Here is an 18,769-nt window from a genome sequence, read left to right as displayed (position 1 = left end):
GAAGGTTTTGATACGTTTTCCAACAACATATCTCTGTGAAAAGATGTTCTCATTATGCAGCTACAATAACTAAATATGGAAACAGGCTAAATGCAGAAGATGATATGATGTTACAGTAATGATGCCTTGAAAAACTTTGCAGTTCGAAAAAATTGCACTGTAGTCATTAACATGAACTTAAATTTTTTAAATTTACGGAGCACTAAATTGTAAAATGGTGAGTGTTTATTGCTTTTGTCATGTTTATTTTAAAGATTGAGTTGTGAGGGCTCCGCAAAAAAATTTTGCTTGCTTTAGGGCTCCACTTTAGCAAGAAGTGTCGGGAACCAAACCTTGCTCTACTTCACTTCTCTTCCGAGATGGTGAGTAAGCCGATCTCACACGGGGGTGGAAGGATTTATTCTCTTCGAAGTTTGGCGTTTTCATCCTGAAAAGCCGGCAAACCGGCCATTAGAACACACGCAATTAAGACATAATATACTGTCCTCATAACCTTGAGTTGCTTTGGCCATAAATCCAAATAAACTAACCAAACCTCTCTCGAGATTGTCGAATGACCGACTGTAGCTTCTAAGGCAAGCTGCCAACAAAAATCTGCCGAGCTGGCTTTTTTTTTTTCTTTACGCAATACTTGTTGTCGGTGTTATCATAAAATCTTGCGAAGAAGTAACTTTTGTGAAAAAATTCCACCAAAGAACTGTGGAGGTTTTCTCCCTTAGTAATAAACTCTTGATACCTACAAGAAATTAAACTTGAATCCTTAACTTTCCAGAAAAAAAAATCAGTTCCTTTCCAACTATAGTTTAGAATATATAGTGATATGTTCTAAACTTTTGACTGGCATATTAAAATTGCTTCCCAACTTCTAATAGCTGCGTAGCTACATCCACCTATTAAGTTAAAGAATTCGTTAGCGATGTCCAGTAAATCCATTAGTAATATTATCTCATCGAAAAGAAGAATGTATGATACGTTTCTAAAAAAAAAAAAAAAAAAAAAAATCGGAAAACCAAGAAAGAGATGGCATGAGACCGGAATAGGCCACCTGGCCTAAAGTCCATGTTAGGAAGAAGAAGACGTTTCTAAAAAGTGCTGAAGAAAACCGAAAGCCAGCTACCAATATGGTATATATTTGTTGCTCTTGATGCTGGCATTGCACTATAATTTCAGAGGCTAATTTACATTCTTCACAATTAATTGATCATAAAAAGTAAATGTTAGAGGTATAATAAAAAACCTCATCCACGAGTACTAATTCATGCTAGGTTTTCACAACCTTTTGTCGAGTAGCAATCACCTCTCTGAACAATCTCCCTCATCTTTCTTTAATACTTAACTCACTTTTTTTTTAACAATATGCAATGCTTTATAAGATTACTTATTTTACAAAATTAAGTAGGTAAGCCTCTCGAAGAATATTAATTGGTCGAAACTAATCAAACGATGCAACCCCTAGCGACGTCTTTAAGAACTCCTGACAAGGGAATTTTGACACAGTGGAAGGAAAAGTTCTTTAAAATGTACGCTTGAAATTGTGAAACGTACATCTGAAGGTTTTTTTTTTTTTTTTCGTATCTCGCTGTGTGTGTGTGTGTGTGTGTGTGTGTGTGTGTGTGTGGTGGTGGTGGTGGCGGCGGCGGGGGGATGGGTGGAACTTCAGTGCTTTTATTTCGTCCATTTTCATGTTGGTTTCGATAAATGCTCATCGCATGGATGCAGCATGTGAGAATGAAAATAAATAAAAATACAAGTAGAGCCTATAATTGCAGAACAACTTTTTTCATAAAAGAACCTTAGACACATTTATATTGTAGAAATGTCTGACTACCCACTACAAGGATTATTACGACTCAGTTTTAAATTGCTGTAACTCGGTTTCTAAGTTCAGTAGTATCAATTTCCTACTTTTATTCGATGACTGTAATCAATGAAACACATCATCCAACCAATTTTGAGGAATTTTGGTATGTGGTTGTTTCTAACGTTGCTTTCTGGGGGATTTCGGCACATTTAGGCCAAAGTCAAAATGGAGAGGAGGGGGGGGAGTTCTGAAGGCAGATAGAGAGAGGACACGAATCCCATTGTTCCATCGATTTCATAATTCCACCAGTTGTTCTTCTTTTTCACCTAATTCATCTAAAATAAATTTTCTATACGAAAAAGTTTAGCCAAGTACTAAGAAGCCAGGAGGAACGTTAATCAATTTAGAAGTGGCTACTTAGCTGATATTGTTTTCATTATTTGAATTTAATTTCCTTTGTTCATATCTGCGTGTGCTTTCAGACTGCTTTATCTCAGACAAAAACTGTAAGCTGAAAGGAACATTATTTGCGGTAAGAAAAATCGTAGGGCTTCACTGATTTGGTCTTAACAATTTCTCATTTTAGAAGCAGTTCGATGGTCGCAACGCGAAGTAACTATTCTCCTTGCATCGAACACATATGAATATTGGTTCGGTTCTCAAACTAAACTAAATTACGTATTGGTTATGTTTTCATCCCAAATATTTGGGATGAAAAAAGTACATAGCACAGTGAAGTGGATTAATGGTCGCTGTCAGTTATGATACTCAACAGTATTCGTTTAATTATGGAAACATAAAGAACTGAGGCATCGTTATGCGATCATATGAATTTAAAAAAAAATCACAGAATATAGTGCAAATGCATATCCTTATTATTATCCGCCATCTTCTGGAAAAAATGGGTCCATCAAGAATGACATGAGCACGAATCCCGCACGTTACTCAAGATCATTATAATTCAGTGGCGAATTCTCCATACGTGCTGCGCAAGCTCATTAATTGAGAAAGAAGTACTATTTATTTGTTAATAAATGCATGCATTTATACCATTTAGGCTTTTATTTTTGTAGACAGAAGACGTTTTAAGCTTGCTCGGCAATAATTGAGCTTTGCATCGTGTATCGAAGGCCAACGCTAGTCACAAGCTACCTTGGCTTGCTCGGTTGTGGGAGCACCCAAGTCCTCGCTTCAGCACTGCGATTTCATGCGCGCGCATAGCCATTTCCGCTCCCCCCACGTCATCTCACCCTGTTGCTTAAACACTGGCCATACGCAGTCAAAGTAGCTCTAGCCAGTGAGCTTCAGTCAGCCTTTACAAGTGTTGAGTGTTGCTTGGGAAAATTAAGTTACAACCAACTTTTTATGACGATGTTATTGACCAGTTCATAAAGAAGAACTGTAGGGAGAATTTGTATTCAAGTAGCTAAATTGAAAAAGATAGAATATCATTTGCAAAATAAATGTTATATTTGTATGATTAACTGTGCATAAATTTCTAAATACAGGCAACCCTCGTATAACGCGGTACTTATACAACACGGTTTCGATATAACGCGGTCTAAAATTGTAGTAACCCTTGTTGAACGCGGTACTTATACATCTCATTTCGATATAACGCGGTCTACAAATTGTAGTAACCCTTTATCTTTTCATGTTTTTCACCGCGCGACTTAAAAATCAAATTTTATCTTCGTTAAATTTGTGTCTGCCTGTATCACGCATGTAATTATAAGTAGCGAATTTATTTATATTAGGGGAAATACCCTTTAGCACGCATGTACGTCAATTGTTTACCGTATAAAATGTTTATTGTTGAAAATTGTCCTCGTTTTTGCCAGGAAAGTGCATTAAAAATCATAAGTGATTTTTCTCATCTCAAGCTGAGCACTGTATTTTCTGGTGAGTTACATACAATATGTGATGCTTGCTTTTTTCGTGTAAAAAAATATTTATATAGTAATGGCCACAAACTGCAACGAAAGGGGAAAACCAACATTGAAAACAAAATTAATTTCTCTCAAAGAAAAAAAATTCAAAATCTTGGATCGGTTGAAAAATGGAGAAAAACCAAGAGTTTTTGTATGGACTTGGAAATCCGAGAAAGCGTTTATTGCTAGGTCAACGATAAGTGCAAAGCGCATTGCTCGTGTACGCGATATTCTAATGGGAAAATTGAAAAATCTCTAATGATTTCGATAGAAGATTGCACCTCAAAAGAAAATTCCTATGGATGGAAATCTTATTAAACAAAAAGCTCTCAAAGTTTATAAACATTTATAGTGCAGACCAAGTGTTTAATGCGGATGAATCCGAGAAAAAAAATGCAAAAACGCACCTATATTTAGAAAAATGAAATCTCCTGGATCCAAAGTTTCCAAAGATAGAATTACTCTACTGTTTTGTAGTAATGCATCAGGTGATTACATGACAAAACCAGTGTTTATTAACCAATCCTCAAATCCTCGTGCTATGAAAGATTAAAATATGCATTATTTTATTTTGCCTAAAACATCTTATGTGCAATGAAGTTTAAGTACAATTTGTAATTTTTATACTTTTATACTATGTATTTGTTTCATAGTTTATGTTTTCTTAACTTACGTGAATTACCTGAATTAAATAAAAAAATATTTTTGTTGGATATGTCATTGTTGTTTATATAATTAAAAAAAAACGATTTCGGAACATAACCCTACTTTTTCTATGTGATCTGAGGCTTGCATAACGCGATTTATATAACGCGGCATTTCTGCGGAACCTAACATCCGCGTTATACGAGGGTTACCTGTACATAGTTTAAAATGGTCAGTAATTCATTATTCCGCTAATCAGACTTCAATCACACCTCTCATTCCCTGAATGATAACAAGAGCAAGCGTGAATTTCAAGACCAGCATTCGCCCCTGTTATAATTTGACAATGTGTACTACCAAATGTGTTTTATGGTTAGGGAGATAAAAGAGTAGACCCAGAAGCAAAGCAATCCCCACAAGTACATTCCAACATCAACCAATTCAACGCCGGAAAGAAGCGAGGTGTACAACAACAGAAAAAGCGAACATCTACTAGGTATCATCGTGGCTCAACCCATGAGTGTAACACTGAATCTACCATTCCACGTATAGAAAATTTGGGTAATAATAATTCGTAGAATGCCGTGTTAAAAAATCACAGAATATAGTGGGAATGCATATCCTTATTATTATCCTTATTATTTCTGACTCCTGGAAGATGTTCCAGGAGTCAGAAAACTATGACGTCATCCGAAATTCTACCGATACTAACAAGACAGTATCGGTCGGTGCAGTCAGCAATTTTCAGTTGGTTTGTTAAATTAGTAATAGGTATCGATAACAAAAAGCGATTTTAGGGAATGCATGTTGCAGTACATAACTTTAATTTTCTGAGTTTTCTACCCAATTTTCGTTGATGTCCTCTTTAATGTGAGATCGTCAATAGTAACTCAATGAGAGGATTTTTTTTTCTTTTTGTAAACCTTTACAAGCCCAGAATTTTTGTTTTATAATTTTTACAATGTATTTGTTTTGTAATTTACTTTTATAGCTCGAATCATTACCTGTGAGATCATTAACGTTTCTGAACTAATTATTCTGTACTTTGATCAGAGGTCAATTTAACTTATTTCACACGTAATAATTTTTAAGCGGATACTCATTTCCCCGCGTTCTCCAGAAATTCCTCTTCCTGTGTCATTTACATCTGTTTTTCTAAATTAACGTCATGCAATTTTTCGAATCATTATTTCATAATTCTCTTGTGTATCTTGATGATTTCCATGATGTACTCGAGCACAACTGACTGTAGAACACACGCACACAAAACAAATACTTGTGAACCTTCATTCTAGCATCTGCAGAAATCATTCAACTGTGAGGTGATAATGAATGATGGAGACCGGCTGCTCCACATTCCGAAAAAGTTACGGGTAAATTTTTTCATTTTAATTCTCCAAAAGGGAATTAAAAGGCATTAAGAATTTATTTGTTTATATTTTGTGCTGTTTCTTCTGGTATCTTCTTTGTGCCTCTGTTCCAAGAATGATAAAATCACGTGAAATATTCATTGTTATCTCGATGCTATTACCAGATCGAACGGTCTTAATCCCCAAGAACGCCCTCATTCACACGAAAACCTTCAGCAACGGTATAATCCATATGATATTACTTTTAGTCTGTGTCCCTAGAATTAGTTATTATTTAAATTGATAGTTTATAAAAAAAAAAAAAAACCAACACAAACCACAAAATGATGATAATAGTAAATTATTTTTTGATTCCATTTTTCTTGTGTTGGAACCTTCACAATTGCCTTAACGCTGTGTGTTTAGATTAAATGAGGCACAAAGGAACATGCTATTATTAGAAAGTATCGAGTGGTATAAGATTTTAATTTGTATCTTAAGAATTTTCAGCACTTAAAAACTAGATTTGTTTTCGCATTTTGTTTGTTTTTCGTAGATGCGGCTTTAAAGTGCAAAAATCGTTCCTCCACGATTTGTCGGGACGTATGGCGACTCCAACATCCTTGCTCTTTCTGAAAACCTTTTCAGAGCGAGTTTTCACGTGTGATTTACATAACAATATCACTTATGAGCAAATAAAATTTGCTTTGACATTGGTGCGAATAATGGCTAAAAACTTTCAGTGCCATGCTGAGTGGACAACTAAAGTCCCAACAAATAATTGTGGAAATATGGGATTATTTTCTTATTACTTCTGTCTTTTAAAACGTTTATTAAGGTGTAAATAAATCAGTACCTTTTAAATGTTAATGAGATTCTAACCGACCTGGTACTGCTTTCTTTCTTTTTTTTTTTTTATTTTGAAGAAAGTGGTGGTTATCTCATATTTAAGAAAATTATTTTAAAAGTGACTTATTCTTCCACTTAATATTAGTTCCTAGCAGTCTAAGGGTGATGCTAGCATTAGGGAGTTTACCCGGAGACAGTCAATAAAAAAGGCTTCGATTCTGATTGATTATTTTTTTTTAAATATATTTATTTATTTATTCGGTAGTAGCAGATCAGAGAGCGTAAGGCGGCACTGCTGCGATTTGCTTAAGTTACGAAATTCATTTCCGGATCGTACCCGCAAATTGCATCTCTACATTTTCGTTGAAAACCTCTCAGCAAAAGTTTGCTGAGTATAGAGTGCTATCGAGACAAGTAATTTGTCCTTCGCACTTCGCGAAGTGTGCACACCCCATCCCAGACCTGAAAAAGACAAGAATTTACAGGCCTACCTTTTTTAAATTTTGTTTTACGAGGCAATAATAACAAACATTAAAGGTCGTTGAACGTAGACTATTTTTGCAGTTTCGGTAATATATTACTGAATGAATATTTAAGGTGTAGGATGTCAGAAAAAAATAAATACCGCATGCAAATGAAGGATTGAACGGAACCGGAACGCCTGAAACAAGTAATTCAGAATTATTTCAGTATTTTTTTCTGTGATATGCCCCCCCCCTTGTAGTATGTATTACTTTCAATGATTACTAAGCCAACATGACAATCAGCATTTTTGATTCCGTTTACCTCTAAAATACTGTACTTTATTGCCTTTTTCATTGGAATTATCTTTCCATTTATATTTCGTTTTCTTTTAGAGCAAATTAAATACTACTTTGGCGCCGATGTCTCCAAAGAGTTCGCTACCACCGTTATTCCAAATATGTGACCGTAATATACTATTCTAGAAGCGATACCATCACGGTATTGATTGCCAACATTCAGTATTGTCATCACGAACATGATTTTACAAGGACATGGCCGTGACTGACGCACACCAGCTCTGACATCTTATTCAAGAAGTTATCGCAGCAGTGTTGCACGATCTTATCCAATGCTAACTGGCCACTTTGACCAGAGCATATCGCTATTTTGATCATAGTGTGATTGGGGATTTGATGATTTTTTTCTGTTCTTCTAATTCGTAAAACTGTCATATTACTGTAAGGGAACAAGGTATATACGGTTTCTCAATAGGGAATTATATGGCCGCTTACCCCTTCGTTCCACTGTTAATTATTATGAATTAAATGAGGCATCATATACAATGTTCTGAAAAGCATTTCTCTCACCAGATTCGAGATATGTTTTATGGTGATCTCAGATGAAAAAAGATTGAAAGGGCGAAGCTATGAATAGATTAGAGACATAAATGATGGAAGAGTGGAAACGAATTAGCTTTATTAACGTGTGTATATTTGGAGAATGTAATTTTTTTTTTTTTTTTTTTTTTTTTTTTTTTTTTTTTTTTACAAAATGGTAGAAAAAAATTGGATTAATTTCTGAGTTATTCCTTTTACTGCAATTTTTGGTTCTAAAAACTGAACTGAGATTTAGGGACTAAGATTTAAAGGAAATGGCCATGATTAAAGTTATTATAAGTAAGGAAAAAAGGGAAAAAATCGTATTTTGTTCCTTTTTAAAGAAAAATAAGACTGGATTCAGTGATGTATTAGCATGAAAGTTCACTAGGCCAGTAGCTATCCAACCCGCTGTCAGAGTTGGTGCAAAATTGTGGGCAGTGGTCCTCGGCTTGAAGTGCGAAACATAAGTTAAACCTTTAGAACGATACAACTGTGAATTGTATCTGTCTAAAGGGTTTAAGAATCCCGTGAGTACAAAGATCTCCATAATTCAGTTTCATTGTTAATATCTATCGTTTCTTTGAAATAAAATGCTGCACGTGTAAAACTGTTTCCATACAAGTTTGCCTTGAAATCTAGAATAATATTGCTACACTCACTGTTAGCTGAATGCCAAAAGAACAATAAACAAACATGAAGCGGAACATAAATCTCCTCTTACTTTAACTGCTAAAGAGAATCACATTTCAGTTAATGGCCTCTAGAGGTCATATTTTTACATGAATATATATATATATATATATATTAAAAAAATGGTTTTCCCCTACTTTCGTACGAGATCGATTTTGATTTAAATATACAGTAGGTAGCACAGACGCCTTGAAGTTCTTGCTGGCTTGGATAGGAGAAATGAGAGTAGTGAAGTGTGCTATCATAAAACTGTGAATTGGATTTGCACTCAGTGAAGAGGGCAGACAAAAGAATAGAATACAAAGCACCCCAACACTGCTTAGAGAAATTGGAGGTATAGATGCTAGATTTCTAGATATGCTAGAAGAAACTGATTAGCAGGGCTGTCGCTAGATTAGATCGCGCCCTGAGGCAAACAATTAAATATCGCCCCTGATGGATCATAAGACAAAAATATAAGAAAATCTCCAATTGCTATTTTGTTTTTATTACAAGGGAAACATTAATGCAAAACGGTTACATAATAATATTAATTAAATGTTTGCTCTACAAGGATATCGCACAATAAAATTGTTTATTAGTTCTTCTAAATTTAAATTATAAGCTATGTTCGCCTGTATCGATATAGTTGATAGACCAACCAATATTTCTTGGGTCATTGCTGTTCGGAAATAATTTTTAATCAGTTTTAGCTTGGAAAAATTTCTTTCCGCACTTGCTACGCTAACAATTCCTGTTAGCGTAGCGACGGTGCCTAGCGCAATATGGCTGAACGAGCGCCCTTATTAAGCCGCTCCGTGAAGCAGGCTGCCTCTATGGTACACCCTGTCGACGGTACTGCTGATTAGGCTGGGGATCTTGGAGTATTAGTAGATAGGAGATGTTGAAGTTCACGGGCCATGTAGCAAAGATTGCAAATACAACTCAAAAGATAACTCAATGCTGAAACGAACTTTCACGTGTAAAGATAAGGATGTCATTTTGCCGCTTTACAAGGCCCTGAATAAGGTCCAAGAATAAGTATGATAGCTGGTGCTTGTAGATTGTGGCCTCCCTCGATGAGTCCCTGACTCCCTGGAGGTCTCCTTAATAATAATATTGGAACGTAATCGCACGTAGCGTACAGTGCGGCTAGATGGGAAATCTTCAAAAGCAGAAACACCATAAGGTGAGAGGAAAATGGCCATCACTTCGAAAGGTTTTATCCAAATAGAAGCAAATAACTAGCAGATATCAAAAAACAACAGATCAAGTTTCTTGGAATTCATCTTTGGTAGTTGTTGAAAGATTGAATGAATGAGTTGTTGAAATTTCAGCGGTTCACTGCTAAGGGAATATTCTATTCTATGCAAGTAAAGATGTTGGTCATTCTTGATAGATTTTTTCCTTCCGCAGAAAGGTAATGACTACGAGGATTATTGCCAGACAAATTACCAAACCACAGCAAAACAAAATGGCAGATCGGTAGCAAAAGAGACATCTTGAATGATGTGTAGCATTGCAGGAATTATGCTCCAATCGTTTGAGTCATAAATGCTTATACCATAAATTTATTCCACCATTTTTTCTGAACTTTTGACTTTATTTTATTACTTTTAATGATGCTTTCTTTTAGTTGAAGCTAGTTGGCCATGAGATTTATTTTGCAGTTATACAGACTTAATAATAAAATATGTTAAAGTATTTTCTATTATCGATTCTTCAGCCGGATAATCGTAGTCCTCCCCCCCACCTCCCATGTTTTATCTTTTTCTTAATAACTAGAAAGTTCACGTAAAATCGAAATAGTAGGAAATTATCAACAATCGAGGAAACATAATACTTTGTTTTGGGATTAAGGGGTGATGAAAATCAAAAGAAAATGCAGGGGAGAGAGAGAGAGAGAGAGAGAGAGAGAGTAGGTAGATGTATTCACTGCTGTACGGATTTATACACTGAAACTTGAATATTTTATTAATGTTTAAACGATAATTTATCATTATTTAAACGATTAGAAACGAATGCTATACCTCATATTCGCATTCGAACTAATAGTTTTTTTTTTTTTTTTTGGGGGGGGGGTGTTTTTTCGCTATATCAGAAATGCATGTGCAGGAGTTTCCTAAGAAAGAGCTATGGTTTCGATTTCTATTTTGCTGAGATGATTAACTTATGGTTTTTTTATTAATTGTTTACCTACTGGTAAATGCATCGGAGCTACTAATTCATAAAATTAGTAACAATAATTCACTGAAGAAATCCGTCAAAACACCATAGAGAAATAGGAGGGCCCTCCGTTTCTTAGTATATATAGAAATCTAAAAAAAAAAATAATAAAAAAATCATTGGTTAAAAAAGTGAGCTAAGTTGGCTTTTGCTAACACGATCCATATTGCGATTATAAAGTGGGGAGGAGAAGAAGAAGATGGAACTTTACCCTGGAGCTGTAAAACAGTGATTTAACCATTTCATTTTTCCAATAGCCAAGGAGATGGGCGAAACGCCACTTGGTGATATTCATTTACTATTTAATGTTAGTACCACTGAAACTCCGTCTCATCTCATTTTCCAGCCGAGCAGGTGCGCAGATGCCACACCTCGGTCCCGCCACATCTCATCCCGCACACTAGGCCTTTCTGTGTGCTAGATGTTTCATAGGTGAAAGGCAGCGCAGAACTTGATGGCCTCAAAGTGTTAAAATGCTGCTGTGCGTGTGTTAGGTGGGTGGGTCGATTTTAGCGGAGAGCATGAATTACGAGTAATCTTCCAGGAGAGAGTAGATGCGCCCAACCAGTTTCTCTTGGCGGACTTCTTACCCCTAAAAAAAAAAAAAATAAATAAATAAATAAAATAAAAAAAACGCTTTACAATAAAATACCTATATGAAATGAAGTTAACCCTTTTCGCTTTTATAATTTATTAGCGTATGAATTATGTGCGCGCTCTGTGAGTTCCTCAAATTAGACTATTATGGCTGGCTGTACCCTCGCAAGCTGAAGAATAATTGCCATTTCATGTATTTGCTATTATTATTATATTAGGGAAAGTCATCCAAGTATGATGACTTTTAATTCAGCGGATCCATTGATTTCAGTTTTGACTTTGTATATACTGAATTGGTTGGACTACGTTTATCAGACGTCTTTTCCCCCCTCCCTTCTAATTTTGAGAAAACACTAAAGCATCTTTAGCGCGAATTCCATAATTATAAATGCTATTAAAAATACGTTTTTTCATCTAGGCCTCTTGTAGCTATGCTTGTTTATCTTGATAATCATTCAGAGAAAGAATATTGATGCTGTTTCACACAAAATTATATGTATTAAATTGAGAGAAAAATCTTTTCTTTAGAGGTCTGTCGAAGTCAGATTTGCCGTGGAATAAGACGTCCAGCTGTTTACACGCCCGGAAGTATCTAGGTTTACAGGGACGACAGATTAAGCTCTGCCAGCGCCATCTGGACACAATGCCTCATCTAGTACAAGCAACGAGGGATGCTATCTCCACGTGCCAGAAAACTTTCGCGGACCGTCGTTGGAACTGCTCGAGCATCGCTTTCGCACCCAACTTTACAGCTGATTTAACCAAAGGTGGGCCTGCTGCACAGTAATGTCGTTCCTGTTAAGTAATTAACTTCGTTTTTGTTAATTTTTTTTTTTTTTGAAATCCTTAAAGAGTTTTTTTTACAAAAAAAAGTCTTACACTGTTGCTTATTAAACTAACTGGTCTTACACAATGTAGCAATTATTTCCATCCAGCAAACTGAACGGAGAACACGTGCCATTAACATGGTACGCCAGCATTATAATCTTAGCTGAATTAAAAAACTATCCCATACAGCTTCACCAATTTCGCCACTCACCAATTTATTCTCATTTACATATTGAAGCAGTTTAACTGAGTTGTCTAGCAACACACGAGGAATGAACACACGTTTACTTTCCATCCCATTTAACATTTTCTTTCGTGTTAGGCTCGGTGACCTGTCACCGCCAAGTAATTCCATCTTATTAACAGGGTGGATAATCCTATTTGTCTATACATTTCGTGTATTCTTCTGGTCAGGTTGCCTGAGGGATGAAAAATTCGAGTTTCCGAAAAGGAAAATTTCTGATTCTGTTCATGAGACCGGCTAACTCACCTCCAATAGAAAAGCCCTGATAAGGATTCATCGCGTGCTTCAGGGAGATTCCGACTTAGGTCTTTGAAATCAAAGACTCTGCGTCATTAATTTATATATAAAACAAATATAAATCCTTATATGCCATTTAATTCCCAAAGGGAGTAGGTGGTACCCTTTTAACCAGAATTTTTGCCAGTTTCTACTTTTCATCTTGTAAGCAGAGTGCATTTCTAGCCGTGTAGTGGAAAAACATAAGGAATATACGATAATATGGCTGACAACTACTGCCATCTTGTGTTTCTTACTAGTACTACACTGTGTATTTGTTCTACACGTTTTTCACTTTCGAGGCTAAAATTCAGTTCTTTCGTTAATAAAGTGCCTGAGCCAAAGATGGGCTAACGCGAAAACAAGCTGAAAGAAGACCTAAAAGATGTTCGAATTCTCTGAATAGAATTCAGACTTATAAATCTTTCTTCTGGCTTTTTGGTATCACAGAAGTGACTGAAACCATGCAGTCGTCTGTTGCATATGTGTATGTCTTGGGTGGGGGGGAGGGAGAATACAAGGTTGAATTTATACTAAGTCAATTAAAAGATTGAGTTTTAAAAAACTGGAGTTTCGATATTATGATAACTGTGTCCTGTTGCTCTCCACTCTGAGATCAGTATATAGGCCAAAGGTATCTTGTGTTCAGGGGTGCGCCGGCTATATGTGCAATCGTGCAGGATAGTAAAGGCCCCAAAGAGGAGGAAATACTTTTTAAAAAAAAAACGTTTTTTTAAAGTGATTTTTTTATTGGAAGGGGGAGGGCGCCAACTAAAGTTTTGCACACAGGCGCCGGACACTACTGGCGCGCCCCTGCTTGTGCTGATTGTTGGCTAACTCTTAGTAATTATATAGCTATCATCACATCGCAACTTCATAATATAGAGAAACTTTCACGGGCTTAAAATCGTATTTTTTCATAGGTTTAGACCTGAGAGAAAAGAATAGTCTGTTACTATGTTTCTCTTCTAGCTTTTCAACCATACACAGCAACATATTTCCAGTGCTTGAGTAGATTTTGCTTTCCGGGCTGTAGCAACTACGGGTATTCCATGCACTTTCATTGTCGACCGAGTCAGCGCTTTTGTCATGTTGATGGCAGCAATTGTGGCATGGTTCAGTCCTTATTATGACACAGTTGTGGTGTTGATAGGGACCCATCACTGATGAATCGAAGACTGAAGTCACTCGTGGGGCGATATACCCAGAATGCTGGCAGTGAAAGCCTTTCGTAGCTGTCCGAATGACTTTTACGACTATAACGAATAGGATCGATGGTTTTTGTAGTGGTCTTCGCTGTTGAGAAACGGAAAGTGGAACCGGAAGATGAGACCCCATTGTAACTTAAGTCCCCGCGACTTTATTCCTCCACTAAAATAAAACATTCCGGAGCACCGAGCAACATCGTACGAATCGTTCTGAATATTCAGAAAGTACCATGAAGGAATTTCTTGGGAACTACACATTTGGGAAAAGATTACGCTATAGAAATAGGCTCTGAAAGTACACAGTAACAATGACACAAACAGAATCTGCTCACTACTTCCTTTTCAACTGTCACATATATTATTCTTTGTCCATGTTTGTAACCAAAATGCTTAAGGTAGGGACTGTCAGCACGGTTGCTATAATCTTCACCATAGGAAGGAAGGAAGGGAAAAAAAAAGTCTTTAAGGATACACTGAAGATGAAATATCCTGATTATTGGAACTGTGTTCAGTTATTGATTTACAGTTACGATATGTTTGAAGCGAAATCACTTACCCTATTACATACCATTCTATGCCAAGTTAGCAACTAGCAAACAAGTTTTAACCTTTTTTGTTTTTAAAATACATAAGAAATAAACTTTTTTTTTTAATTCTTGAGAATGTTTGTCACCCTGTCTTTACTAGCAGGACTTTCAATTTACTTTTCATAGAGGTTAGCCAAACTTTTATTTTAAATTAAGATACCAACCAAGTGAAAAACTTTAAACAAACTTTTATTTTATTACGGAAGGCTTAGCTCATCATTAGCGGAAACTTAGCTTTTAATTTTTCAGGAAATAACGTATACTAGAATATTGATTATAAAAAATAAAAAAAAACTTTAAATTAATACCTTCCTATATTTCAGCAACGTTACATTGCAATCATCAAGGATCGCAAAAACCAATGATGTGTGCGGTAGGATCTAATACTGGGCAAATGAGGCTGAAGAAAAGCAACTGAAGTCGGAGCTAGAGTTCTTAATAGAGTCCCCTAGTGGGCTAAATTGGGTTGTCTTGGACGTTGGGCTGACGATCTTAAACTATAAGCTTCCCAAATTTGGGGCAGTCACATGTGCCCAAATTTGTTGATGTTTGGAAAGTTCTTCAGAGCTGAGGCGGATTCGAGGAATAGTCTTTCATACTTGTATTTGCTCTGGTGGAATAGTGGCCTTCCAGAATATCGTGTTGTGGGTATCTAAAGCATGTCAGCAAGTCCTGAGTGGCTGTAGTTGGAACCGGATGTAGTTCTTGTGTTCGGATATCCTGATATTGGTTGTCCTGCCTGTTTGAACGTAGTAAGCCCGCTTGCAACTGCAAGGGACCAGTTATACCTCTGGTGGGTCTAGGGAATCTGTTTGGTGGAGAAGTCTCTGCTTTAAAGCAGCGATTACTCAAAACTATCACCATTCCATATATCCGGGGCACATCCGAAAAATTACAAAAACCTAAGGAAATGTGACCTTACAATCAGTTACAAAACACATAAGAAATTGGCATCTCTTATCTGCTTCACCAAAGACCAGCCGCATCCTCTAGACTTACCAGGAGTATAACTGGTCCCTTGCAGTTGCAAGCTATCTTACTACGTCCAAACAGGCAGGACAGCCAACAATATCAGGATATCTGAACACAAGGACTACATCCAGTTCCACCAATACAGCCACTCAGACTTACTGACCATGCTTTAGACATCCACCAGAGGATACACTGAAAGAAGACCACTCTATTACACTGCAGTAAATACAAGTATGAAAGACTGTTCCTCGAATCTGCCTCAGTTCTGAAAAAACTTTCCAAACCTCAACAAATTTGGGTGCCTGAGACTGCCCCAAATTTGGGAAGCTTACAGTTTAAGATCGTCAGCCTAACGGCCAAGACAACCCAATTTAGCCCACTAGGGGCTCCCTTTAGCACTCTAGGCCCGACTTCTGTTGCCTTTCTTCGGCCTCATTTGTCCAGTGTTAGTTTCTGCATGTACATATCATTGGTTTTTGTGATCCTTGATGATGGCAGGTGTAACTCTACTGATAGAAAGGTATTAATTAAAGTTTTTTATAATTAATATTCTAGCATTCGTTATTTTCTGAAAAATTAAAAGCTATGTTTAACCAACGTATAATCTTATCTACAAGAATTAGCGGAAACATTTCCGACAAATTTAGAATTTCCTGCACAGATCCCCATCGTGAGATAATTTTGTTATCTTCTTTCACTTTCAGGTACACGAGAGCAAGCGTTTGTGTACGCCTTATCTTCTGCGTCTGTCACCCACATCATCGCACGTGCCTGCAGCGAAGGCACGCTACTGTCTTGCCGCTGTGGCCAGGTTCCACACGAACCACCGCACGGAGACTTCAAATGGGGCGGTTGCGCCCACAACGTGCGTTACGGTATCAAGTTCACGAGATCCTTCACGGACGCTCCATGGAAACAAAAAGCTGTACGGAAGACAGTGGAAGCGATGGTCAACAAACACAACAGCAAAGCCGGCAGACGAGTAAGCACGCCTCGATAATTATTGATTTATTTTTATTGATTTTTATTGATGTTTTATTGATTATTATTAGCTCTGTGGAAATGACGTTTCTTCCATAGCGGTAGACCATACCACCAAAAGAAACACCGTTATAAGTGCGACTCTCATCGCCGATGAGAGGAACTTTTTCTGGGTTTTGAAACCGGTTCCCGAGTCGGTCGATCTCTGCCACAGGCAAGTATGGTTTTTCTCCAGCAAATTTGGATAAATAGTGCTACTTTAGGACCACGAAATAGTGTGGCAGTTGTTTTCGTACTGTCCTCCAGGGATATCCATGAAATCATCGATAGCCTTGAGCCACCTGTCAATGACGATTGAAGTTGGCTGACTTTCGATCTTCAAAAAGTTAGTGCTAAAATGGCCTCGCCTAGTCAACATTTCCGAGGTAACTAATTACAGAGCTTCAAATTTTCTTTAATTCCTGCAAATCCTGAAATCACTTTTGATGTGTACGCTTAATCATTTTTACAGAAAAGGGAGAAAAAATCCATGAGGCCAGGATGGAATTGCAAGACGACCAGAAAATTCATTTTATTCTTTCCAATCACGTATTCGGACAATCGATATAAGTTTCTCGATATTACCTGCTGCTTTTTTACTATCAGATAGATAAGCCTCATAGTTCGCTTGAATTCTTGTTGCACATTAATCGCCGTCTCATATTTTAAGTACTTACATTAGACGGAGTTTTTATGTTTAACTTTTTGAGAAGGTGAATAATCCGATGATTCAGCAGTTTGGTTTGAAACATTTTTGTTCTTAAAATACCTTTGAACTATTCTACATGAATAGTTTTGGTAATTTATATTTTCATTTTAGTATATTTTAAAATCGTATGTTTTTAGTTAATTATAATTAATCGTTCACTAAATCATACTTTTTAAACTGCGGAGGGGACAACGCCCTGATGGTTTATTTTTCTTTAGGTCCGGTCTACGGCAAGGGTTCCTCTAGCCAGTGGCGCACCCTGGGGGGACCAAGGGGCCAGGATCCCCCCCCCCCAAAAAAAGGAAAAAACACTAGAAAAATTTCCAAAAATCTTTTCCTAATTAAAATTAATTTTTTTATTTATGTTGTGTCGTGTCTTCTATTTCTATACTACTTATGAATTAGCGGTCACATAAGATGGGAATACCCTGTAGCTCTCGGAATCACGCTGCTGTGAACGCAAGGCGAACGAGGTAGTGCTCGGGTGAACCGAGCGCTACTTCGTTTGCCCGAGCCGGGCCAGAGGAGATCGTGGTATCATGTATTGGCGATCACTGCAGATGCTCAGTCATAGGTCGTACGCAATGCGTAGTGTGTATTCTCAAATCGTCTAATCAACTCGCCTCCCCTTCCCCCAAGATTAAATCCTGAGTGTGCCACTGCTCTTAGCTGTTTGACAAATAATAAATTATAGCGCTCACTAGAAGGAAATTACGCCACCTTGCTCTACAAACTCGAATACCTGTATTTATATTTCTTACCACACTTATCTAAAATAAGTACATCAAAAAACAAAGTAGTACCTATTATTAAATTGCTTGAATACGATCATCGGTCATCTGAATTCCCGTCCAAATTAGGAAAAAAAATTATTCATCAGAAACTATTCATTGCATGTAGTATTGGCCAATCAAGAAATAGGCTTAAGTATGGGAGAATATATTTAAGATCAGCCTATGTCAGGCAGGCCATCTGACTTCATACTTTTCCGTTTTAATAATTCCCAGTGATTTTCTTATGAAATAATTGGCGCTGTAATTCAAGAACTTTTTAATGACCCGATACGCGCCATTCCGTCTATTCGTCGCCATTCCGTATGCGACGAATTCTCGCTATCAATCGCTTCAAAACTTCGAGATAAAACTCACCATTGACCTTCCACCAGGCGGAACGAATTCTTTGTGGATAATACCCTTGTGATCGTAGAAACAAATCAGCATTGTCTTTACTTTTTGACTTCTCCAAGCAACTTTTTTTCGGATGCCCTTCTTCTGGTGGTCTCCACCCAGCGCTTTCTTTCAGGCTCATACTTAAAACACTACGTTCTGTCACCAATAACGATTGTTTCAAGGAACAAATCGATAATTCAATTTACGAAGGCTCAAACTCTCGATCAAAATGTTGTGCAAAGTTGATTTCGGAATCCCCAATTCATCTTCAATCTCACGGACGATTTCGGGTTTTCTTTGATGAAATTACGCACTTTTTGAAGGTTAACTTTGCCCAGTCCAGTTT

General features: G+C 37.0%; 1 protein-coding gene across 1 annotated transcript in view; it reads left to right on the top strand.

Moving 5' to 3' along the window:
- The window catches only part of LOC150100480 (protein Wnt-11-like), a 113,055-nt gene that overhangs the window by 47,583 nt on the left and 46,703 nt on the right, over nucleotides 1-18,769 (top strand). Inside the window, exons 3-4 of the mRNA XM_090402663.1 lie at nucleotides 11,939-12,177; nucleotides 16,230-16,507. Coding sequence (XP_090258789.1) covers nucleotides 11,939-12,177; nucleotides 16,230-16,507 — 517 coding nt within the window. The remainder of the gene's footprint in view (nucleotides 1-11,938; nucleotides 12,178-16,229; nucleotides 16,508-18,769) is intronic.

This window comes from Typopeltis vanoorti, chromosome 13 (genome assembly GCF_054136105.1).
Source record: "Typopeltis vanoorti isolate ZY-2024b chromosome 13, IOZ_Tvanoo_1.0, whole genome shotgun sequence".
Taxonomy (NCBI): Eukaryota; Metazoa; Arthropoda; class Arachnida; order Uropygi; family Thelyphonidae; genus Typopeltis; species Typopeltis vanoorti.
This window is presented reverse-complemented; position numbering and strand designations above follow the sequence as displayed.